General features: G+C 46.5%; 1 protein-coding gene across 1 annotated transcript; it reads left to right on the plus strand.

Annotated features, from left to right (window-relative positions):
* The first annotated feature begins 5,738 nt into the window (after window positions 1-5,738).
* On the plus strand, window positions 5,739-6,698 carry LOC119389027 (3-alpha-hydroxysteroid sulfotransferase). Its single transcript, XM_037656322.2, has one exon. It carries the CDS (start codon window positions 5,739-5,741, stop codon window positions 6,696-6,698), a length of 960 nt encoding a protein of 319 aa, XP_037512250.1.
* Window positions 6,699-27,272: the final 20,574 nt, after the last annotated feature.

Below are 27,272 nucleotides of genomic sequence, written 5' to 3' on the forward strand. Positions count from 1 at the left end.
CGTAAGTTCGTTCCATGCGTTCAAGGCGTTGTGTACGCCATCCCTCTGACGTGTGGTAGAAAGTACGTGGGTCAGACGGGACGTTGCCTGAACGAGAGGCTCCGTGAGCACTACTGCAGCGTCCAAACGACAGTATCGGGGCACCTCGGCATCCACGTGCGGGATTGTGAGTGTAGGCCCCTCTTTGAAAACACTGCGGTCCTTGCACGCAGTAGGAACCAAAGGGTGAGGGAAATCATCGAGGCTGAGGAAATTAAACGGTCTGGGGACGCATGCGTAAGCATGCCCTCCTTGCATCTTTCTGACAAAGAGCATTTGTTTTTGGCGAGACATGGGAAGGGGGGCGGTGTTGGCACACGTGTGTGACTTATCGGCACTTTTCTTCTTTTCACCTTTTGGTTTTTACTTCCTAGTTTTTTCTTTTTCCTTTTCTTGCTTTCCCTGTGTGTCCCAATCCAATGCGTCCCAATCCAATAAACTTTAGTTGGAAGAATGCGCCGTGGCCTTGTCCTCTCACTCGTCTGTTGCCAGTTTTTTGCGCTGAACTACGTTATGACTGACTCGTTCCAACTCGCCCAACAAGCAACGTAGCTGATTCACTGCAAAGAACAATATGTGCGTTGAAGTGAAGCTTTAGTGACAAGGCAAGCACAGCACGTACGGTTTCTGCGAATGACAGGTCTCACATGATCATTATAAAAGAAAATTCTAACCAGAAAGAAGACGATTAAAATTCGTTGCAAATGAGAACATACTGTTTCAAATTGCCTGCGGAGATCGTGCATTCACAATTTGCCACAACTCGCCATGGATGACGCTGCAGTGTACTCAAAAATTATTAGAGGCGTGAGCACCGCGTGGCATTCTTCTTTCACTTTAAAGCACTTCGGTTTGAGCACTTACTCGCGGTTTTCCAAATACCCAGAAAAAGTCTTCTAAAAATCAAACTAAAACTGGTACAAAAGGAACTGGTACGACGTCGGCGGAGTCAGTGATCAATCCAGCTATGAAGGGGAGGTGTCCTTTTCTTCCAGGCAGCCTTGAAGAAGACCACTTGTCCAAACGTTGGCTTTGGCAAGACCCCGTGGTCATGAACTTTTCACCTTAATATGCTGGAAAGGTGCGATTGGCGGTTATGAATCCCCATGCCACTTACACGGTTGCGGAATAAATATGGCGTCCCGCAAACAGGCCAGATGACAGACGACAGCGGACTGGTTAGATGGGAGGAGTGCCACAGTTTCTCCTGTTCTTTTTTTAGATGGCGAGGGGGGCTGCATGGCCGAACACTCCCCCCCCCCCTTTCACAGTAATCGCCCTTTGGATCAGCCGTTCACACGGGTCCTGAGACTGGATGCAGGAAGGTCTTTTTAGGGTTCAGTGAGTGCTGAGGACTAATGCGAGTACATCCGGTTTGTTTCCCATAAATTAACAGTTTTGCATTGCATTTTAGACTTAACGAAGACACGCATGGCACAGTCAGGTAGTCGGTGAAAGTTAGATAGTTCGTTGTTGAAGGTTTAGTATGCCGTCGATAGTATCTCGTATTTATTAGGGAACTGGCGATAACATGTACAAAAGCGTTCGCGAGTCACTAAGTGTACCGTAATGTAGCCACCGCGGCCAAGCGGCAACAGCTATCGGCTCTGCGAGCTGTTAACGGCGTCTTCACGCAAATCAAGATTCGGCCGCGCAAATGATTGCTTGATATTTCGTAAAAAAATTAGAGGCCTCTTAATCGCGCTGCACAACGTTCTTCGGTATGTCTATCGCAAAGCTAAGCCTGACTGCTCACATAGAGCGCGTCTAGCACTACGTGGGGCAACTGCTGCTCGCGCGCGTCCAAATGCTCGTTGCGCGTCTCTACTGCGAAACCGACGTAACGCGGTGGCAAGCCAGTGCACGTAGAAACGAGCGCGGCTTACCACCAAATAAAGAACAAGTGCTATATTATATATATATATATATATATATATATATATATATATATATACTTTTCTTTCTTCAAATTTACCTTACATTTACTACTAATAACACCCCCTATACTTGGCATTATTTGTCTGTTAGTGGTCATTAATATTTGTGTATAACAAAGAAAAACGAGCCCTTGAAATTAACACTTCTCTCCTTCATATATATATATATATATATCCTATTGCAAGACCCAGCGCCACTGGGTACCAGCGTCCAGTGCTATGCCGGATTATGGGACCAGCGTCGCGCTGGATACTGGGCCGCTGGAGCGGCGTTTGACTGGGATGCGCTGGGTACTCGATCAAGCGCAAAACGGCTGTACAGTGTGAGCGCCCTCATGTGCGGCCTATCTCGTCACTAGCGCCACCTACAGCGCTGTTACGCCGACTCAACACCAAGACCAAGCGAGGGAGGGGTCAGGTTCGCCACCGCCGCCGCGACGGACGGTCACGGTTTGGCGCGCTCCGCTATGCTTTCTAATAAATAGTTCGTTACCCTGTTACTCTCGCCTCCGCCTTCACGCCTCAGTCATCACGCCCAGCCCTCACAACAGCTTTAAAACGGCGGTGCCTACGTGCCCTACATAAATATATTAGTAAAGAAAGTCATGCAGAAAGCATTAGTGCAATAAAAAAAGAAAAGAAAAAGCCGTATGAAAAAAAAAATAGCTCCACCACGAGGATTCCAACTCGGCACCTCTCAATCTTCAAGCGAGTATACTCTAACACAGCGCCACGCTGAAACATGTCGACACTTCCGTAAAAGGCCTAGTCAACATAGTAGGACAGTGTTTCGTTTCTTATTTTGACGTCGCGTATTCACGGAAGACACGATCTTCCTTTCCAAATCAAGCTTGCTTCTTTATTAGACACAAACGAAGGGTGGCCGGCAACGAATGAAATGCCCAGAATAGGAAGAGCGCTTACTTTCTTTAAGAATGTCCGTCCTAACTCCGAATACTATCAAAAATGAATCTAGGAGTGCACGGTACAGTGTGACGGCTGTTACTGCCAATTTTTAATAGCCGTTTCTCGCCCTTGCTAATGATCAACGTGTACAGAAGCTTTCTGATGACTAGTTCCATAAACACGCTCATACATGAATTCATACTGAGTAGTTTTCTCGCGCGAACGACGATATTACTGAAAGGCGGGCGAGCCTATATATTCTGCTTTGCAGTTCTATTATTACCTACAACTATAAAACCGCTCAGCAAAAACAAATGCAATTCGTTGAAAAAAAGATGCCGGTTTGTTAGTTCACTAACGCGTACCAGTTGACAGGTATGTGTTCTAATGTATGAATCAGAGAAGTACCGGCAAGTGCGGCCGGCTGCTTTCGGGGAGCCTGCGTTCGTTGCTGAAAGCGCGTCGCATCGATTGTCATCGCTCCTTGTGCGGACACCTTACATAAGAAAAATGGTTAATTTAGGTTAACGGATGTCCAGACTATACTTTACAGTAATTCTTACACGTTGGAATTGCGTGCACTTAAACCAAGAAGCGCCGGTGGCATGTAGACGGACTCGGCCGGTACGCTAGGCCTAACGCTCGCTGCGAGCCGCACTGGGTAGGACCAATCAAGGCGCAGATGAGTTGCGATGGTTGAAGTTTCTGCGTTCTGGCCCTGGCACCTTTTTAACTGTTACCTAACGTATAGCTGATGTAATTGGAAGTGCAAGAATTGCCCGAGATGCGTTTCCGGTATGGCGATATCGAACGACGGCTGTTTTCCTGGCCTCCGTATGTTGGCTCTGTATGTTCAGACCCGCGCCTGCAGACTTATAAACATTACAATATGAAGTCATTACCGCAGCACATCACGGATGCAAAACCGATATATATGCGCGGCATGCACAAAATGTGTATTTATTGCTGCTACGCGCTCCGCAAAAATTAACGACGTTATTGGCACTGCATGAATAAAAAAGAGCGTGGTAGAAAGCAAAATGATCACTGTTGGCTGCTTTTGGTTATGAACATATTTTTCTCTACGTCCGACAGGGAAACAATAAAAGTGACCCTGATTTCACATATCATATTACATATATCATGAAAACAGTGCGCATCTCATCGTCTTTCTCTGCCAGGCTAGAATTTGTGACACATGTTTGGGACCCGTTAGGGTAGCATCTATCGGTACCATCTAATCAAACATTCGATATTCAATGATACCAAAGCACTCCGCCGCGAACGATACTGAAAGCAGCGCGAGGCACTGGCAGAAAGGGTGCAGGCTCCAGTATGTGCCAGCGCACGCCAGTGAAAATTCCAGCATCTCCAGCGCTTCCCAGTGAGCGCCAGCGTCACAGCGGCAAAGCCAGTGCCCCTACCAGTGCGACGCAGCTCTTTCCCAGTGCTCTCACCTGAGTCCAAGTGAATCCGAGCAAATACCAGTGTTCCCAGTGCGATCCAGTGCCGAAAAACGTACTGGTATCACGCTGGGGGTACTGGAACGCCGATGGTTCTTGCAATAGGGTATATATATATATATATATATATATATATATATATATATATATATATATATATATATATATATATATATATATATATATATATATATATATATATATAAGTAGATTAGATATGTTTTGAAGACGACGGGGTTCGCGTCAAAACGTCGAACAAAATAAACACTTGTTATGTGAAGGCGCGTCTACTTTTACACTTACAACTATAGCTTTGCCGTAACCGAAGTTACTCTTCCGCATTGAAGCAGATAGATAGATAGATAGATAGATAGATAGATAGATAGATAGATAGATAGATAGATAGATAGATAGATAGATAGATAGATAGATAGATAGATAGATAGATAGATAGATAGATAGATAGATAGATAGATAGATAGATAGATAGATAGATAGGAACTGTCAAAGTGTCTTTGGTTCGCTATGAAATGCTTTCCATTTAATATCCAGCTCCTCTGTAGATCTCGCTTGCAATACTTCACACTATACTTAAAGGGGCCATGACACGGTAGCTCAAAGATTTGTGCTTTTCGGCGAAAACTAGAAGTAGAGGGTCTATTATGTCTATACAGATTTCAAAAGTGGGCCGTAAAATAATGAGTACGAAACAAGCCCTAGAAGTCACCGGCTGTAAACCCGGCCTACCGCAGGCGACCGCCATTTTGCCATGGCGCGTGTGACGTCATGTGCTGCATGGAATGGAGCCGTCGTCTTCTACCAATGCTTCAGCCGCTGTAAATTGTTCAATTTCAGTGCCAAGCTGAAGAAAGCTAAAATATATCGATATCACGTGCAGCTGACCACGGAACAATATCATTCGCCGCGACGCAGATGCTTGCACAGAGCTGCTTGTTACGTCACGGCTCGCGAGTGCGCCAGTGTTGCCTGACTCTCGGCCGCTCGCGTGTTTATAAAAATATTCGATTACAAATTTAATGCTCTACCAAATGCGCTAAAATTTCGCCAGCTCATTAGTGAATGTACCAGGATTAATCCACATAACACAGGTTATGATCAAAAATTGGGTGTCATGGCCCCTTTAAGACGGCACTGTGGTACGGCTGACATGGAACCAGCACCTTCGCGAGCAACAAGTAGTTAATTTCGCTATGAGACCTTCAGTGTTATCACTAGCATTCAACACAAGGCCGTAGAGCAGTTTCTGGAATGTGAGTGCAAATGGCTACTAGCTGTCATTGGCAACGCTCAGAATGCAGTGAATATATACGGGCATTAAATTCAATCACACTTCTTCTTTTGCAGAGCACATAATTCCGAGGCCTTCGCCGCCATGCCAGGCCGCAGGCCTTATCGACAGATCATCGACGGCGTGCCCAGGTGCCCTTGGATCGTTCCGGAAACATTCAAGAAGAGCCTCAGATTTCGTGCGGCCAAGGATGACGTTGTGCAAGTCACGTACCCCAAAAGTGGAACCCACTGGGTGCAGTACATCACTCAGCTGATCCTAGGAAAAGCCAGCCCAACTACGGGATACAGCGAACTGACGCGAAACTGCCGCAGCATCGAGTACACCGACTGCACCGACTGGACACCCGATATGCCTATGAGGCTTTTCTTCACCCATCAGCCACTTCGCCGCGAGATCGTGAACAACGAGGCCAAATACGTGTACGTCGCTCGCAATCCTTGGGATGTATGCGCATCCCTGTTTCGCATGATGACGGACGTGAGCCTGTACCAGTTTGAAGACGGCACTTTCGAGGAGTTCTTCGAGCCCTTCATCGAAGGCGACTTGGGCTACGGGAGTTACTTCGACCACGTCTCTGCAGGCTACGCATTGAAGGACCAACCCAACGTGTTCTTCCTTACTTACGAAGAACTCAAGGCGAACACACGAAGCGCGGTACTCAGATTGGCACGCTTCCTTGGCGACAGTTACGGCGCAGCGTTGGAAGATGACGACCAGAGGCTGCAGAACATTCTGGAATGGTCCATGCCCCAACACATGAGGAAGACTATGGTGATCGACTACAAGGCTAACGACACGTCGCAGTGGGACGAGCTGTTTACCGACAAGCAGGCCAGAAGCAAGGAGGGTTGCGAGGGAGACAAGCACAAGTACGCCGTAGTGAAGGAAGCCAGGGTCGGAAGCTGGAAGGAATACTTCACGCCGCAGCTGCTGGCGCGGCTCGAGATGAAAATACAGGAGGAAGGGGATAAAGCTTCTTTCATTGATCTGTGGAAGGACATTCGAGAAGAAGCGATTGCACTGTCCCGAGGTTGCGGGTAGTATATTTGACGGTGTGCCACAGCATGTGCATACGTGGAGGAATCGAAGGGGATAAACTGCACTGAGGATACACAAGCCAGCTTTTTCTCTCGGGTGCGCCTTGTACAGACAAACAAGCAAGTACAGCGGTTGCGATTGTGTGTGAAGGTGAAAGGAATGTGCTAAGTTGACAACCTCCTTCGAGTTCTTTCTTTTAGCCGCGAATTTTGTTTTATCGGTGTCTTATTATATCCTCCTCATTCATTACCTTACAACTGCTTAAGATGCTGAAACATTATTTACGAAATTATCAGGACACGACCAATATTTTGTGTTGTACAATGTTTTATAAAAGCAACCTCTTAGTACTTGTCGGCAGAAATAAAAAAATCTTCCTGTAATACGTTTTCTCTGCATACTACGGAACCGCATTCAACACGTTTAAAATACTAACTCTCTCTTGAGGCATTACGTCGCCAATATATACTTTAAGCATCTGTGCGTATCTTAGACAACATCTACAAAGCAAGTTCTCTAAAAGAAAAGAAAAGCAATTGCCATCAAGAAAAGGGCCAGGCAAGAAGTTACAATCCAATCATTTTCACTACATGCTTAGAAGTATTTAAAGAATAGACTGGGTGGTATAGCTATGAACTAAATTTAGTGGTAAAACTTGAGAGTGAGAAGCCCTGTGGTCCTGACAATATTTGCAATGCTTTTCTTGTTCGCTACTACCTTTGGACTAGTCGTTATCCTACAATTGTTTTTAACAAATATTTAGCAACCGCATATATTCCTTCCTCGTGGTGACGTGCTACAATTCTACCATTGCACAAATCAGGTAATAAACAGATGTTACTGAACTACCGGCCAATTTCTCTACCTTCACACTCCTGTAAACTACTCCAACACATAATCTACAAACATATTATGGATTACCTAGAAACCAATAACATACTAAGTGATTGCCAGCATGGTTTTCGTCGTGGTGTTAGCACCGTAACTCAGTCAAATTCACGCATGACATCGCTAAAGCACTAGATCTTGGTGCACAGTTTGACGCAATTATTGCAGATCTGTCCAAGGCTTTCGGCCCTGAAGTACACCATAAATTAATATTTCAGCTCAGCCTCATTCTAAATAATCCTAAACTCGTAGACTGGATAATTTTCTGTGGGATCGCTCCCAATATGCACACTATAATGCTTCTGACTCCCCTGTTGCTAATGTTTCCTCTGGCGCGCCACAGGGTACAGCCCTTGACCCTCTTCTCTTCCTACTTTACAGCGCACCCTTCGAGTAGTCCCTCAAGAAACCAAACTGCTCACATACAAGACACTAATCAACCGAGTACATAAATATGCATCTATAGTTGGCAACCGATTTCATAAAACGATATTACCAAAATTGAGTCCGTACAAAAGAAAGCTGTTCGGTTTATCTACCATCGTTGCAATAGGAACTTTTCACCTTCTTCTAATCTATCCAATCTCAAATTAACCACTCTGGCAAAACGTCGCCACAACGAAAGCTTGAAGTTGCTGCATGCCTTAATTAACTCCCTATGCTGTACCCGCTTATATCAATACTGTCAGTTTGTTCAACCTTCCTGTGCTTGTAGTTCGCATAATCTTAATCTTTTGCCACATAAGTCTAGAATTGATTTTTACAAATATAGCTACCTTCCTTCAACTATTGAACATTGGACTGCATTGCCCTGATTTGTGCGCATTTCGCCAATAACCGATCTTTTGTCTGCAATTGACATGTGATGTCACCACTCCTCCCATATCCCATGAAGGGCTGCAGTATGCAAAAATAAATAAATAAATAAATAAATAAATAAATAAATAAATAAATAAATAAATAAATAAATAACAACTAAATAAATAAATCAATCAATAAACGTCCACGCATAAAATATCCCCAATCTACGGCTCGCAGATGACATTGTGCTCTTCAGCCAGTTATGGCGACAAATTACAAAAGAAAATTGTTGAAGATTGCCCCAATAAAGTATCGAAACAGGGTCGAAGATGAATATCCAAACGGCAAAGATAATGTTCGGTGGCCTGGAGAAAGGACGAGAGTTCATGATTGGCAAATGAAACCTAGAATATGTAAAAGAGCATGTATATCTAGGTGAATTATTGACCGGGTAACCCGCTCATATAAAGGAAATTCACCGAATAAAAAGGTGGGCTGGTGCGCATACGGAAGGCAATCCCAACTCATGGCCGGCAACTAAAAGTTCTCCCCGAGGCTGAAGGTGTACAGCCATTAGGTTTTGCCAACAGCAACATATGGGGCAGTAACTAGTGGGATAAATAAATAACTCGAGAAAAAGTTCATAACCACGCGCGATGAAGCGGAAAATGATAGGCGCAATAGTAGGGGGGCGATCGGAGATCTGTTCGTTCCGCTTGTTCGTTCTCCTGGGGAAGAACAAGCGCGCTGATTGGCTGAAGCGGGAGATGCCACTCAAGGCCGGGGGGTGTCGCCATTTCTTTTTTTGCTTGATCTTTTCTTTTTTGGTGACGTCATATCGCGGCATAACGAGTGGGGTGATCGGAGATCTCTGTTCTGCGCCGTTCGTTCTGTACCCATTCTGGCGGCGTACGCGATTGGCCAAAGCCGGAAAAAACCACGTCTCTGAGGGGCGTAGCCATTTTTCTTTTTGCTTGATCTTTTATTTTTTGGTGACGTCATACCGCGTTATAACGAGCATGTCGTCTGCTACAAACGAACGGAGCGCGAGACCGTTCGCACGCGTTCTCTCGAGCGAACAAACGGCTTCGCACGGCATGATGCGTCGGTTGCGGCTGCCGCAACAGCTGATTTTGAGAAAATGGCGCTTGCGACGTGTGCTTCTCTTGCGGTTGAAGGTGCGAGATGCGTTTGAAGACATGAGCGAGTGCGGCGTCGCTTTCTGTTCTCGAAACGAACAGTGCGAACAAAATGAACGTGCCTGCCACTGGGCTGTGGTCTTACGCGCAGGGACTTCTTAGTTCAAAAGCGCTACCAGCTACTGCCACGTGTCGTCCCGGTCCTCACTGGTGAACGACGGCCCCGATGGGCACGACGGCGTAGGTATCTGCGGGTGCTCTTTTATAAAAGCCAGCAGAAGCTCCTTTTGACGATTCGACACCCGGGAGCCAAGCCAGACATTCTTCCATTCTAGTGGGACGACATCTTGAAAAACTGCGCCAACCGCTACTTTTCTCTTTTTTTTTTTTCGCGTGCGCGACTTCACATAGCGAGCACGTTAGAAAAACCTAACACCAATAAATATCAGCGCTCAAACTTATTGCTGTTTCAGAAACTGCTTGAGCTTGAAAAGAAAAACAATATCTTTTCGTATAACAACTGTATTTATTAGAAGACGATAAACACTTCGTTTTGAAATATACGGTCCCCTTGCCGAGGACAAACGATGCGCGTCTACTTCCGGAAAGCTGACCGCTCACCGCTTGACGAGTGGCTGTCCTCTGCCTCTCGGCGGAAGATAGCTGCGGACCGCCCACTTTTGTGACGTAACACCGCCAGAACGAACGCGCAACGAATAGAGATCTCCGATCCCCCCCTAGGAGACAGCATAGCGGATCAAAGAACAAACATGGGTAGCCGACATGCGATCGTGTCACGACCTAAGGCTAAATAAAAGCTCCACCGGTACGAGAGTCATCATAGCTGGCTTTCGTCGTAGCGTAAGTACTTACTGTGTGCTAATGTAAGCATTAGGCATACTAAAAAATAAATGTCCCAATGTTTCTGAATAGCATAATACTCCTGGCTGATAACTGATGCCACAATCCCTGGGGAAACGTTTCAAATTTTTAACTCAGACCAACTACACAAGCGTATACGTTTATGGCAGAATGAACTATCTTAAACAAGCAGAAGAGCCTGACGTCACCAAAATGAGCGAACGTAATTGGTTGGAGCGTCCATGCAAATCTTTCTTGAGCGGACGGCGATGGCCGTGGCCGGCGCTTATGCCTTTTCCTAAGTTGTAAAATAATTTACTTCACATTAGAAGAAGTATAGAAGGCGGACAGGTCACGCTGTGCGAAAGACAGATGTCAGAGCGGCGGTATCAGTACCAAGCTATGGGGAACGCAGCCGAAACGGCCGGAGGTAAGTTGGAGTGAGGGCAATCAGAAATTTGCAGGCATAAAGTGGAATCAGCTCGCGCAGTAGAGGGCAACTAGGAGATGATTGGTAAAGGCTTTTGTCCTGCTGTGGACATCAATAGATTGATAATGATGAATACACTTTGCACCTATTCTACATATAGAAATCTTATTGTCTGACATTATATTTACCAGACCTTGGTGTGTGCATGAGACAGTCCTCAAACCAATGCTTCGCACCCGTTTGTATGCTGACATCACATTTCGATGGCTTTTTGCACTTAGTTCGATATACCGGGAGGGCATACTTCTTTCCCATAGTGGAGTACGAATGGTACTCCAAACCGTTGACATTTTGTTCTAAACACCAGAATGAAGGTCTCTCAAGCCAACAGTCTCCCATTGTGGAGCTCCCATAGTAGGGTTCATATAGCACTCTGTTCACCGTTCGTTCTAACACACGATTTTATGCGCTAACTCCTACCTGCACAAGACCATAGCGGAGAGGTTGACCTCTCGTGACCCCAAAATAGCACCGCAGTAGCTGTAACGAAAGTCAGGGAAATAAACCAAAGCTTTTTAAAAGATATTAATGGTTAAAGTGACGATTGGTGTGTGCGTAGTACCCAAATGTTGCGCTAGGAAAAAGCATACATAGTACACGTAATGCTTATTTGGATTATTTAAGGGTGGTCTCACAGACCGAACAATGCCTATAGCTTCGCTGCAAATAATGCAGGGAGACGGGATATGGGACGTAGCTACATGTACAGTGGCGGTCATAATTTTAGAGACCACGGGAGCGCGTGGCATACAGCACAGCGGCGCCTTCTGACGGCTGCCTGCGAAGCTCGGGTGCGCGCACCGAGCACACGCGTCCTTATTTACCTGCCAGCTTCCTCGTTTGCTCCCTTCAAGCGCGCACACGACCGGAACGACAGAAAAAACGCCAGGCCTGCGCTGAAACCGCAGCACAGTCACAGCGAAAGCTGGAAGAGCGGCGTTTCTAGAGCCCGTTAAGCTCTCTTGGGGCCACAATACAAGTACACTAGAAAGGTACCCACTACGCCTTAAATCATAATTTTTGTGAGGTTAGGAAGCACCTACTAAGCCATTATTCGTCAGTCTGCGGAGAAGCGAGCCACCAGCTACACGTCTGTAAGGCATTATGTGCACTTTGTTGACGCGACGACTGATGACGATGAAGAATTATGGCTCAGCCCTTTGTAATGGGTTGGCATCTTTAAACAGCCCACCACTTATGTAATTTGCATTGTGCTTCGCCCGGTCGCTATTTCCCTCTCCCGTCATGCTGTGTAACATACGTTGACGTGGGAGAGAGACGGGGGGGGGGGGGCGAAGAACTTCACTGAGACTCCGAGGAAATGGATCATGCGCTTATGGGCTTCCTTGGCAACCAATACAAGTGCACTTGCGAGGAACCCACTACGCTATAAATCATTGTAATTTTACTGAGACCCCGAGGAAGTGGATCATACGCTTATGGGCTTCCTTGGCAACCAATACAAGTGCGCTTGCGAGGAACCCACTACGCTTTAAATCGTTGTAATTTTTGAGAAGTAGGGCAGCAGGCACTGTGCCATTTTTCGTCATTCTACGCAGAGAGTTGGTACCTGCTAAACCCATGTAAGGCATTATGCGCGCTTTGTTGATGCTGTGCCTGATGACGACGAAGGATTATGGCAGAGTCCTTTGTAATGGGTTGGAAGCATTCAACAACCTACTCGTTGCGCAATGCGCATTGTGTGACGCCTGGTTACAGAATTCGCAGTTGTGCGACGCTTGGTGTTATTTTACTCTTCTACCACGCTACATTGCATATGCTAATGTGGTTCCTTCCCGACATGAAGCCTGTATAGGACCTTTTTGCAAAGCAGTTTCAACCACCGGCATGGCTCAGAGGTTGAATACTGGGCTCCCACGCAGAGGGCCCAGGTTCGAACCTCGTTCCATCCTGGAATTTTTTCCTAATTCGTTTTTTTTTCTTATTTCGAGCGATACTGGTTACGGACACCGGCGGCGGCGGCGGCGGCGGACAACTACGGCGCCAAAAACGGCCGGTGAAATGATCTCATAACAGCTTTCGCTGTAAAAGCGCAAGGTGTCACTACCGCACTCTCCGCATAAGCACCAAGCAATGATATTGCGACAAAAAATTGGGGGACGCTCAAGCTTCGCCTATAAGAGTTGAACGCGACAGCGATATCCGGCCCCATCCTCATCGCGCTCTGTTTCGCTTGTCAATATGTTCAGTCGCCCGGTCTCTGTCGCACACACACACACACGCTCGACATACTTATAGTAAAGGTAAAGGTTTCCGCCCTCTTCAACAGCACTTTTACGACAACAGTGTACCCACTACGTGTGTGTAAGAGAATACGTGCACTAATGTGTATGCCCATTGCAATGGGTGGCATGCTTTAAACCAGCAGAAATTACGCGCGTGGTACTTTTTCGAAGTTGCGATGCACCCAATACGTGCTCTTAAGGGAATATGCGCAGTAATGTGTGTGCCTTATGTAATGGGTGGCCGGCTTTAAACCACCAACTCGTTATGCAGTTGACATGGTGTGACGCCCAATGGCAATATACGCTTGCACCCCATTTTACTGCGATATTACATCTCGTACTGCGACACCTGTACACAGGACGCGTATGTTTGTGAAGCATAAAAGTTAATTTCAGTGCAGTTCCAAGCAATCGAGTGGCTCTGTGGTAGAACACCTACTTGCCACGCAGGCGGCCTGGGTTCTATTCTCACTCGAACTTAAGATTTTTTTATATTTATTTTACGCAACATGAATAATTTCTCCCTCCCAGCCAACGACGCCGACACCGACGCCGACACCGGAATTTCGGCGGAACGAGCTCTTTAACACTCTCGCGTTAAAATACAGAAGCACCGAAGCAATGATATCATGACAAAAATACGTAATTTGTACTGGCAGTGCTCGATGCCCACAGTCTTTTACGCCTTGGTCTCAGACGTACCACGGCGCCGAAAATACGCATGTGGCGTGTTTCGCCGATATAGAGCGCACGATTCCGGATCTTCGTCTCATCGAATCAGGCACCAGTAGCAAAAATCGAGCCATTTTTGAAGGTCGCTCGGTCTCAGCTCTTGGTAGACACACATGATTTGGGATGATGGCTTTGTCCTGAAAGTGACCTCCAAACTGAAGCTGAGGTCGCTCCTCATGCGCTGGAAATTTCCCTGACGCTTGCTTCCGGCCTGAGAGCGACGTATTCCGGCATATCTATGTCGAAATCATGGGTTGCACCGGCTGGTCGGTTCCTTTTCTGTGCATAGACTGATGCAGTGGTCCTATAATCGATTCAATATCGATAAGAATGTGGGGTGAACCGGCACACCATGGCCAGGATGTTGGGAGGCATACAGTATCGATGCTAGCTCCGCGTCATTTTGCGCGCTCACATAAGCCAGCACCAATGTCCACTTTCAGGCAACGGAGTACTGGAGTTGTGATGGCGCGGCCGTGTTCACAATATTAACGCTGCGGCGTCGAAACATTGATCCTCACGCGGACTAGGCGACACCAGTGGTATACTGCAATGGCTGTGTCGCCTGTGCATCTCGAGAACAAGCACGTTAAAGGAGAACCTCAAGGCGTTTGTAAAACTGGCGCCACAAGAACGACTAACAGCACGCACGCAGCCACTGCCCTCCTCGCTCCGCAAACTAACATTGTCTGATGCACTTCTTAACACAGCGCGATTATAAACGAACAGCAGATGATGCTAACGAAGAAATTAACGGATGGTGACGCCTGACATCTGGCGCATCTGGTACACGCTAAGAAAAAATACTTGGGGAGTATTTCTGGCTCACAACTATAACCGTAATCTGGCTTGCTCGTGTCTCATTTCTTGAAAAGCCGGCTCTATAGCTTCCTATCAAGAATGCTATGTCACGCTGATAGCGCGCAAGCCGTTCGTAAGCGGGAAGTGCCGGGACAGCGATCATAACGCAAGGAAAGTACGCGAGGTAGGTGAAGTTTTGTGGCACAAATACTCAACAAATACTCCGTTTTTTTTTCCTTAGAGAGCAGGTAAGAAAAGAGCAAGTAAAACGGGTATCTTTTTTCCCCACAACGATAATCGTCATCCACCTTGCATGCGGACAAACGGACGGCAAAAAACACCTGCAAGATTGCCGGCCCGGGCACAGCCCACCGGGGCATATGTTCGGTGAGGCATAGCCTTTCCACCGCTGCCTGGGCCCGAAGGATTGCCCACAGTTGTTTGTGTAGATCTGAGCTCGTCAGAGCGCTTAGCCATCGTTCCTCGAGAAGGTCCGGTCCTATTTTGTCCTCTCTGTATATTGTCTTGATCTGTGTGCATTTCGATAAGATATGTGCCACATCTGCGTGTTCGTGCTTCCAGAGCATACAGCTCGCTTATGGGTATTGTCTGGAATTTACTCTGTTTAAGTGTACGGTATTTCCGTGTACTGTATTTCCATTGCTTTATAGACAGTACCATATTTGACGTCTGCATCCCAGGTCAGTGGGCATGGACTGAAGATTGCCGTTGTGAGTGCTTCATGCCGCTTGAGTTACGTCGGCGAAAAGCTGGTGGAGACACAAAATTTCAAAAGTATATTTCTCAAGTTAAAAACATATTACCCTTTTGTAACTTTGCCTATGTTCAGCTAATACATAGTGCTTTCAAATGAAGTATAGTGCATATTTTAAGTCCGACCACCAAGGCAAGTTTTCTGATGCTGAATACAGAGCTTTTCTAAAAAAAGTGAAATTCGCAAGTTTTTCTCAGACGATCTGCTACACCTTGAGCGACTAAATTATTTTTCTTTTGTAGTATGTCGAACAGGCCGCCGGTATATAATTCATTTCTACCCTTTGAGTTTGCCTTGCTCTTGGAAAAAATATCAAAACTTTCCAACTTTATTCAATTTCGCTCGTGCGAAAAGACCTCGAAGAATCGATATACCTAAATAAGTCATTATTTTTACACTTACATCACTTCATTAGCTTGCCGGAAATACCATTTTATCGAGTGCATCACATAAACGTCCTCTGAAAAAAATTGTTGCTTGATGCCCTTTAGCTCAGTCGGTGCAAAAGTACACATCTCACAGATAGGCGGGAAAATTTTTGGCAACAGAAATAAACGAGCAGAACGAGTTTCGAACTTCAAGACAAACGTGGAAATTTTTTCAACCATATTTGTGATGGTCGGAAAAACGCTGGATGATTTGGCATGGAATGACACCTATATATATATATATATGAGCGCGTCTTGCCAAGCCGCGGTCAACTTGGCTGCAAAACGACGAAGCTAAGTGTACGCACCGCCATGCTCCGCTGAATCGACTTTACAGCGGAGCGAGACCTGCGTCGCACGTACCGTTGCTCTCACGATCAGTCTCCGCGCGGACAGACGAGCCCTTGCATCGCAGAAGAAAATACTTTGTTTCTTGCTCAACACAGCATTTTTATTTCCATAAATAGATCATGCGTACTTTTGATTGAAAATTACGCATGATTGTTTTCAGTTGTAAAAGAAAATAGTTCATCATCTTGGTAATGCCAAATCTCGAATACAATTGCAAAGCAATACGTGATACCCTGGTGGTTGAAATTGTATCGCTTTCGCTTCAATCTCACGCTCACGCAAACTTTCTGCTACAACTTTCACGTGCGGAATAAAGCAAGATTAAATTGGAAGTAACTTTGTATCACTTTATTTTGCACTCGGTAAACAAGCGCCGCGAATCTCAAGAGCGTAATCCACCCGGAGTATATCCGAAGCCTTCACTTCCCATCATTCCCCTGGTGGTTGAAGCGCCGCTCAAGGATCCCGCTGAGACAATAGCGCCAGATTACCCTCCAGGTGCATTACGGCCCAAAACCACCATTTATGCTCATGTGGGACGCCGCAGTGCACGGGTACGGAAACCTTAACTACCTGGGCTACCATAACGTGCACCTAAATCTGCGTACAAAGTCCTCTAGCATTTTGGTTCCATCGGAATTCGGCCGCCGCGGACGGGAATTCGATCCCATGACCTTCGGCTCAACAGTCAAGCACCATAACCGCTAGACCATTGCGCCGGGGACGCGCATGCTATCGTTGAGTGGATGACATTTTTGCCCTTTCGGCAACCATCCTGCACCTTGCGGACTTTCGTAGAAGTGATATGGCAGGCATGTACCAGACACCTCTACAAGGCGGATCGGATACGAGATAAGTCTGATGCAGGAATTAACAGACTTCAAAGGGATGTTGCCAGAAAGCGAAGGGCAGACTCGATTGATTGATTGATTGATTGATTGATTGATTGATTGATTGATTGATTGATTGATTGATTGATTGATTGATTGATTGATTGATTGATTGCGAGGCCTCGTAACCATACCGTCGTTTAGGCACACAAAAACTTGGAGTTTAACTGTCATGCTAGCAGATCTCGTAGCACTAGAGCCCGGGTTTCCCCATAGTAATTTATGTAGGGAACTCTTTAGCTGGGGTTTACATGACTACGCTGCTGAATGGCGAGGAAGCGTTCGTACGTCATCGTCGCTGTACCATAGGCTATTTGAACAAATGCCAATAACTATACGTGGTGGCGGCACTTTGCTCCTACGTATATAGAAATATCGCAAAATGTCTTATTGGCATAACTGACTGTCTTGTATGCTATTGCAATGCACGTGACAGTGCTATAGTGGAACACAGACCGAGTTTTTTGCCGCAGGAAACCATTTCGTCGCACCGTCGTCGAATGTGCAATCGCGGCCTATCTGCGTTTTGGATAAGACAGTAACCTAATGCTTGTAACATGAACAAATTGTGTCACAATTTCCTGCGCATGCGCGCCATCAGTCTGTTTTCTGTTATCAGAGGAAGTACGTTATCACAATCTATTTAAAATGGCACACAGTTATTTCATTCTTCTTTGTTCGTGTCGCCTATGCAGTGTCTGTAACTCGTTCATGACATGTCATCAGCGATAACAAAGTCTCTGCGTCTGCGCTCTTGCAAGCTCGAAAGACGGAGTCAAGCTACGCTCACTGAAAGAAATAGCTGCTGGAGTGAGGGGGCAGCGGAAGATAGTGTGTACTCCGCGTTATCAGATGCTTCGGGCAGCCGCGGGCAATGAGCGCTTGTAATCGTTCAGAGGGAACAAAGTTCCATGTATGCCAGCAGTCAGGAGTCGCCAGCGCTGGTCCTTTCTAGGCCTTGAAGCCCTGGAAATAGCGTGAACGCATGTAAACTTCAGTGTATACAACTGGGATCCCATTCAGAGTACTCCATTGCGAAGAGTCAAGACTCAAGCTGAACAGGTGAGCGTTCCTGCCTGTAATGGCGTTTGAAAGAAACGTACATTTTTCGGTGTTTCTTGTTCCTGCATCGTAGTTTTCCTTTGCTTTGCTGTGGTCGTTTTTTATCGCGCTGGCTACAGGAGCTACGAAGTTCTGTTGGCACGACAGCTGTTCCAGCAGGTTTGATCCCCACTAGCAAAGACGATTCCGTTTATCTTCGTGTTCGCAAACTGCTAAGACGACCGTGTACCACTTCAACACTGTAACCGCGAAAGCCCTTGAACAGAGCTCCAAACAAAAACATAAAGTTTGTTTCGGTGATACGCCTCGACGGTATAGCGGTTACGGTGCTCGGCTGCTGACTCGAAAGTCGCGGGTTCCATCCCGGCCGGGGCGGTCGCATTACGATGGAGGCGAAATGCCAGAGTCCCATGTACTGTGCTATGTCAGTGCACGTTCATTCATCTTTTCAATGTCGAAAAGGAATTCACCTACATTTCCAGCTGCGCAGACTTCATGCCTCGCCATTTTTTTCTTACACCTGCTGAGTAAAAAACACAGCCGCATACAAAGCAAAGCCAGCTGAGTTGCACAAGCATGTCATACAAATCGAGTGTAACAGTAACAACTACTGGGTTTTAACACGATAGCGTTAGAGAGCTCGTTTCGCTGAAATTCCGGTGTAGGTGTCTACATCGTCGCTTGTGAACAAAAAATCGAGAAAGATGCAAATAAAATAAGTTTTCGGTTCGAGTGGGGATCTCACCCAGACCTTTTGCGTGGCAAGCAGGTGTTTACCACAGAGCCACGCCATTGCTTCAAATTGCTTCGGGGAAAAAAACGCTATATGAATGTAATGTAGCGGGAGGACTCTCCTTAACGCTTGTAATGTTCCGTGGCAGAAGCGTAGAATCGCGCCAGGCGGGTTTCTTGAAGGCCCACCCATTAAAAAGCGCTCAGACATATTTAATCATCATCAGCAGCAGAAGCGTCAACAAAGTGAGCAGTTGCGAAGGTTCGCGTGCTGCCTTACAGACACGTAGTGGGCCCTTCGCTGATTCGCAAAAGGAAGAATTATGGCGTAGCGGGCACTTCGCAACCGTATTTGTAGCAGATATTCTAGGGCAGTTTGAAACGGCCAATGTTACCCGCACAGGCGTTGGTTTCCTTGCGGCACGATTGAGGCATCTATCGAGAACCGAACCAAGGCTAGCAAATTGAGTACATTGGCCGATTACGCTATGGCGTTCTACTCTTGAGGCTCAATCGTCCTCCCAAGTTTTTCGCGTGCCAAAGCCACGAGATAATTAGGAGGCAGGCCGCTGTGTGGTACTCCAGATTAGTTTTACAGCGAAAGCTGTTATGAGATCATTTCACCGGCTGTTTTTGCAACGTAGTTGTCCGCCGCCGCCGGTGTCCGTAACCACTATAGCTCGAAATAAAACAAACGAAATAAGAAAAAAATTCCAGGATGAAACGAGGTTCGAACCTGGGTCCTTTGCGTGGGAGCCCAGTATTCAACCTCTGAGCCATGCCGGTGCTTGACACTGCTTTGCAAAAGGTCCTATACAGGCTTCATGTCGGGAAGGAACCGCATTAACATATGCAATATAGCGTGGTAGAAGAGTAAAATAAACACCAAGCGTCGCACAACGCGAATCCTGTAATCAGGTGTCACACAATGCGAATTGCGCAACGAGAAGGTTGTTGAATGCTTCGAACCCATTACAAAGGGCTCCGCCATAATTCTTCATCGTCATGAGGCACAGCATCAACAAAGTGCGGATAATGCCTTAAACGCGTTTAGCAGGTGCCACGGCTCTCCGTAGAATGACGAAAAATGGCATAGTGCCTGCTTCCCTGCTTCTCAAAAATTACAATGATTTATAGCGTACTGGGTTCCTCGCAAGTGCACTTGTATTAGTTGCCAAGGGAGCCCATAAGCGCATGATCCATTTCCTCGGGGTCTCAGTAAAGTACTTCGTCCCCCCCACCTCTCTCTCTCACGTCAACGTATGTTATACAGCATGGCGGGAGAGGGACATAGCGACCGGGCGTCACCTAATGCAAATTACATAACTGGTGGGCCGTTTAAAGCTTCTAACCCATTACAAAGGGTTGAGCCATAATTCTTCATCGTCATCAGTCGTCGCGTCAACAAAGTGCACATAATGCTTACAGACGTGTAGCTGGTGCCTCGCTTCTCCGCAGAATGACGGATAATGGCTTAGTAGGTGCTTCCGAACTTCACAAAAATTGTGATTTATGGCGTAGTGGGTACCTTGCTAGTGTACTTGTATTAGTAGCCCCGAGAGAGCTTACAACGGTGCTTTAGAAACGCCGCTCTTCCAGCTTTCGCTGTGACTGTGCCGCGGTTTCAGCGCAGGCCTGGCGTTTTTTGATAACCTGGGTTAATAACGTGCGCATGAAAATAAGTACGTGGTCGTTCTTGCATTTCGCCTCCATCGAGGTGCACTCGTCGTGGCCGGTAATCGAACCCGTGACCTCGAGCTTAGCGGCACGACACCGAGTGTGACAATGAGTTATGTTTCCTGTATACAGCAATGTTGTAACGAGCTGTGAACACAGCCGTCATTATTTTTTTCTCAGCCTCGAAGCTGACCTGAAAAAAAAAAGCACTGTGACGCCGTCATATATCACAGCGTGGGTCGACGCCGCTTGACAACAGCGACGCATATCTTCTATGACAGAACGGTTTTTCGCCTGTGTATATATGGCCTCTGGCAACGTTAACACCTGTGGCACAATAAGACCACATTTTTAAATTACCCGAATAAAAGCGCAATATTCGATGTTCGTGCTACAAAAGGCTCGCAAATTTCGATAATTACTTGCATTGCAAGAAGACTACTGCTGCAGAGACATACTGAGCGGGCAACCAGTCATGCAGTAGTTAACACAGGTGAGGCGTTACGGTATTCCTTATAGTAATATCCTTTAAATGCTGCCTGAATAACACCCATCAATTACATTATTTTGATCTTGGGGGACATGTTTTTTCTTCTTTTCTTGCATATAAGCTTGTCACAGATAAGAGGCCACTGCATACTTACATTTATGCTGGCATCACGGCGATGGAATTATCGCACGTAACCGGCCGGAAAAGGTTGAGGCATCACCTAGCAGTGTATCAGTAGCATTCGCCATGCCATATAAAAAAAACTTCACTGTAGTTTCTTTGCTTGTCTTGTGCACCTATTCTAATTCACGATACTGTTCAGTGTAGTTCACGCCGTTTGGATCTGTGTTCTGAAAGTGAGTGGTGATGTTGGTGAATAAGACCACTTGGCGCCAATCAGCCATCGACAGCACTTCAAGTAAAATTGGAAACTTACGCTTTCGTGTGCCACCCAGGGTCCCCTTGGTGGATTGTCATGCCGTGGGTATTAGTTCAGCTATGCCATGTCATTTCTGTAACAGAAGAACAACAAAAACAACAAAGATTGTGTCCAGTCTGATGCCCTTAGTTTCTTTCTTAGTTTTTTTTTTAAATATGCCATTTGTACCCGAATGTATACGCTCGTTTGGCGGTGTTTCAGTCATATTCTTACAAATTCGCGGCGCAAGCTTTACTAGGACATGCAAGAAGGACGGGTGCCAGACTTCCGACTGGATCGTTTCCATGAGATAAAAGTAAAGAAGACACGCGATCATGGTAAACGCATCAAACGCCAACACATTGTGTGTATGCTCAGCGAACAAATGCGCGCACTAGTCAGACGACACCCAGACCGTTGGCCAGAAAAAGAAGTTCCTTATCTGGAGGGAACTAGCACGGCATGCTGACACAAGCATCGCGAAGTACCACTCTTTTACGAGCTCGCTCTCGTTTTAACATTACATCCTGCCAATTAAACTTCCTTTCACTGTTCGTTCATGCACTCTCACATGACATTAAGGTAGTACCCCGTCATAACGCTAAAATACCGACGGCAGCGTCATACAACCAGTCCCGTATTTGTGACGGCCGCTTTCAATAATTGGGCATACCAATTGAAAAGCAGAATAATAACCTTTACTGGCCAAAGTTCCCACAGTCAGGTACAACTTGAAGGGACGCTGAAACGGTTTTTGAAATTCTTCAGCGTTTCGGCTATAGCATCATCAAATCATTCGCACCATAAGTTAAGCGACGCACCTTGTACCAAGGCAGCTACGGGCCGGCAATTATGTTACTCTCCTGTCATCACTGCCTGTCCTCCTCAACTCGTCGAACGCGCATCCGTCGCGGGTTACGGCAGTGCACTCGACGGCTTGAGCCGCTTAACCCGCTCCGTGGCCTCCGCAATCAGCTACTAGCATCATCAAATCATTCGCACCATAAGTTAAGCGACGCACCTTGTATCAAGGCAGCTACGGGCAATTATGTTACCCCCCTGTCATCACTGCATTTCCTCCTGAACTCCTCGAGCGCGCAGCTGTCGCGGGTGACGGCAGTGCACACGACGGCTTGAACCGCGCAGCCCGCTCCGTGGCCTCCACCGTCAACTCCGGCAGCGCGCCGCGGAGACGAACGCAGCGGAGACGAAGCAGATCGGTTAGGATCTGCTCCGCCAGGTGCTGCACTACTAGCCGTTCATATTTTATTCTCCTTTGCGCCGACAATCTGCCAACCAATGCCAGAAGCATGCGGAGAAAAAAAAACTTATTTGAGAACAACACAGACAAGCGTAAGCTCGGGCAATGGTGTTGTCTTTTGGGGTGAAGTTGCAGCCGCAGACGCGTGGCTTGTGGCCTTTATCAGATAGCTAGAGCCCGACGCTCACTGCACCGACGAGCTGAAACGACTCCAGTCGCCAGTTGCCTTACATGGCTTAAACATGCGGCCCGCGGATCTTCTGGTAGCGGCCCGCGCCCGCACATGTCTTCGTCCGATATTTTTTTTTACTTCGTGACTTTGCAAATGGTACTCGCGTTATTTTCTCGCCTATCGAAAGAAAGAAATACTCTGTTTATCCTATAACATTACAGAAACGGTAATGCTTTTTTCGTATATGCTACGCAGACGTGAACGGTCTCAAGCATTTTTGCCGTGAGGCACCCCGTGCCATGTAACAAAAGCTGTGTGTTACGGGACCGGCTTCCAGACTTAAGTCATTCCGCAGGTCGGCATCGTTGTGTTGTTCAAATCCTCTGACGCCAAACACCCTTCAGAAATGACCCGTTATGCAAGGCCTAGCTTCTTTCAAATGGCACGTTGGCTGGCTTATCCCCCTTCCTGCTTCAACTTCCGTCGCTCTCCCGACCCTTGTGGAATTATATTTCGTGACTGTGGCCCGCTAGCTGAGGTCCGTGTTAGACCACTGCCTTACACGAAGCCGCAGCTTTACAAGTCACCAGTCGCTAGATTTGCAGCATACAAAGCCGATAGGGCAATTCATGGGGTCTGAGAAAAGAAACCTCGATATAAACACTCGCGCGGCTCACGTAAACAGCACGTTTTAACACAGGCAGCCGATGCTCGCTTTCCGCCGTAGGTTCAGTGACGTAGACTGGACAGATCCAATCAGATCGTATAACGCAACCTGTACTGGAATAACGCTACGTTTAAAGGAAGCCGGAAGTTGAAAACTCGTTGGGCTGCGCCGCTGGGATGTGTAGCGACTAGCATGTTTAAAGGTCTTGTAATATTATAATTTACGCAATTGACTCAGAGAGCTTGAATCGGTCGGCAAATGATTCTCGGGACTAGCTCAATGCGTTTGTACGAAATCGCCAAACCCGTTTCAGGGGCTCTTAAAAAGTCCGGTGAGGCGCAGCCCAGTTGACCGAAGTGCGGCAGCCGATCGCTTACGCGACCAAGTAGTTCCGCTCATGCTCTCGGCAATGTTCCCCGAAGGCGGAGTCACCGGCCGTCTGGCTCATAACGTCAGTCCAGACTGCGCGCTCATGGGTGCACGCTTCTGTTTATCAGTCTTTCAGGAGAAAGCACCACAGTCTCATAAGTTTACCCAACTATAGTCTTGTGGGAACGGAAAAAATCTTATCGCCATGATTCTTTGAACATCACCATTTCTTCACTCAGCGTCGTAGAGTGTGCTTCGTGATTGCGGAATTGAAACTTTTCAATGTTCTGCGCACAGAAAGCTCACTCGTACATTTGATACACCAGCGAGTGCAAGTTGTTCTCCAACACCGAAGTTGCGAAAGGAATTACGCTCCAAGCATGGGCCATTTACTCAGCTTTTCACTGCAACTGAAAGGAGCCACGCGGTTTCTCATGCATTCGCACGACGACTCCACGGTGAAAGCCACGTTCTTATTCCTTTCCTCTTTTTCCTTCTCAGTCGAGCTTACCGTCAGGGACAGCACAGAGTATGACTTAGGCATAATTAGCGCCTTGCCGTGCACCGACGTGTCCATTGAACCGGCGCCCTTTTTCATGCGGAAGTAATGCAGCACTAGCTGCTGCGCGGAAAATATGCCTGTCACAGAAAAAATTAGGCCCATCATTGAGACAGTTCACTCCACAGCGAGCACAGGTTCGGAGTTTTAACAGCGTACGCAGATACGCAAGCAAGGTGAAGCGTGTCACAATAAGCGACATTGTAGAACGAAAACGTTTAATAGTAAGAAGAACGATGCGTGGTACAGCAAACAGCTTTTTTTTTTGCTCTCACCGTTAACACGGATCAGAACTTTCGCAGGAGCTGTAGCTTACTTTACTAACGAACAACCTATCCCACACATGCAACCCAACAACGAAGCTACGTATACCGGAGGACATATAATACTGAGGAGCTATGGCGCAGCTTGCATGTGAGCTTGCGTTTAATTTCATTTTTTTTTAATGCGAAGCATTTCTTAGCGAACCTTTGGCACTTTGAGCGTTTATATCTATCTATCTATCTATCTATCTATCTATCTATCTATCTATCTATCTATCTATCTATCTATCTATCTATCTATCTATCTATCTATCTATCTATCTATCTATCTATCTATCTATCTATCTATCTATCTATCTATCGAAGCATTTCTTAGCGAACCTTTGGCACTTTGAGCGTTTATATCTATCTATCTATCTATCTATCTATCTATCTATCTATCTATCTATCTATCTATCTATCTATCTATCTATCTATCTAGCCGCCTACGTCTGGGTGCTGTCGTTATCGCTTCCTTAACTTGGTGTATACCAAAATTGGCATGGTAGGGTAAGAGGTTTTGACGAATATGACTGTCGGGTCATGACATGAATAACGCAAAAATCTTGTCGAGTACGTCGTCAAACCCGTTCCTCCAGACGTGTGGCACATACCCGTGTACGACGGGCCGCGGTGTGTACGCGTATACTCCACAGGTGATTGACAGTTTATATCTACCTTATTTATTTTATTATTTGGTTTGCATACATAGATACAAAAGGACAAAGAGAAAAGAGGCGGAGAGCAAGCTGGCAACTGCGACCTAGAGCGGCACACCGCCTGCCTAGTCTTTCGGGAGGAGGTAAGAGGAAGATCGGAGGAGAGAAAGAGGAAAGACGATAGGAAAGTAAAGAAAAAAAATTGACGAAGACTTGAACAAAAACAGATGAAAACACACACACCAAAAGAAAGGCTTATAAACGAGTGGCCAGATCTGTTTGGTCCATAGAGTTCAGCAGAGCTCGATGGGCCTGGTCGCGTCGAAATACACAACCTCTCGGAAAGAGGTAATCGTCAATGGTCGCACACTTCAGTCCGATGAATTTATATTCCATAATCAGCAAAGCCCGCTGCGTAACAATTAAACGTGGGACAGTGTAATATAAGATGCTCAAGTGTTTCACAGGAGCCACAAGCCGCTCACAACGGACTGTTCACACGCCCTTGACGGTACAGGCGTTCGCGCACTAATACTGAGCCAGCTCTTAGTTTATATTACAGTGCTCTGGAACGAAGAGGCAAGCCACGACAACGAACACGGGGAGGGAACGATTCGTTCGCGACACGCTGGTCTGGGTGCTGCTTTAGGGGGTGGCGGCGTATAAGCAGAAGAGCGTTGTCCATCATAGACGAAATTTCCGGGCAGTCACATTCATCGTGATTAAAAGTTGAAGCCACGCGATCAGCCTCTTCATTTCCAGCAATGACCACGTGCGAATGTATCCACTGGGCAGCTAGGAACACCCCACGTGAGAGAATTTTGGCGTCGGATTTTATGATACTGCAGAGAATAGGGCTGTCCGCCTCTTTTCTAGTAAGTCTGCTAAGGCTAAAAAAGGCGAGAACAGACATTAGTAATTTAAATGCGAGAGCGTTAAGAAAAAACGACATCGGTCGCCTTGACCCGATGAATGCAAAGAATAAAAGTATCGAACCCAAGCATTCCGCGTGGCAGTCGGGGATTCTATCAAAGAGCCATGCCACGTCTAGAAACTGCTTTGGAAATATACACTATGCAGGCGTAATGTCGGTGCAACGTCAATTATAGTTGTGGTGCTGGCTATCTAATTTTATAACAAAGTAATAACACTAAATATGTACTCCTACGATACAGGTATCATGTCAGGTTAGGTTCTGTGGTTCCAGTGTTGGCTCGGCTTTTATAGCAATCTAATAAGCTATTCTCATTTCTATTTCGATGATTCAGCAAGCTATATTCAAGCGTTGCTCGAACCCGCAGGAATGCATTAACTAAAGTTACGTAGGATATTCACATCATCGCACCGTAAAGTGCACTTCGTTTCTATAATACTGACGTATGTGCTCTAACGTAAGTTCTGACGTTACGTCACACCATAAGTTGCCCTTTAAACGACAGTGTTGTAGACATGCCTAGTAAGCCCACGGTGTGCACACAACTGCTACACTTACAAAATCACGTTGACCTACCTCGCAACGCTTGGCTCAGTCATAATACAGCATAGAACTACTCGCTGACTGCTTCGCATGAAACCGTTCCCACAAGGAGTGGGATCTGCCAATTTTTTTTTATTCGTACTTTTTATCTTTGCATGTAGGTGCCCTGCGAGTGGTAACCACTTACTCCACCTAGTAAAATTAGACTGTTTCTTTTCTGTCTTTCGAGTTCTAGAAGTTATTACGAGGGGTACCAGTCATTAAACTAACACTGTGGTGAGATTCAGCGGTCACACGCACACACACAACAGCTCAACCGTTTCTCGCAGG

Source organism: Rhipicephalus sanguineus, chromosome 4 (assembly GCF_013339695.2).
Source record: "Rhipicephalus sanguineus isolate Rsan-2018 chromosome 4, BIME_Rsan_1.4, whole genome shotgun sequence".
NCBI classification, from domain to species: domain Eukaryota; kingdom Metazoa; phylum Arthropoda; class Arachnida; order Ixodida; family Ixodidae; genus Rhipicephalus; species Rhipicephalus sanguineus.

Bases quoted from the DNA above. Each gene is read 5' to 3' on its own strand.
- LOC119389027 (XM_037656322.2), top strand. From the start codon at position 5,739: ATGCCAGGCCGCAGGCCTTATCGACAGATCATCGACGGCGTGCCCAGG.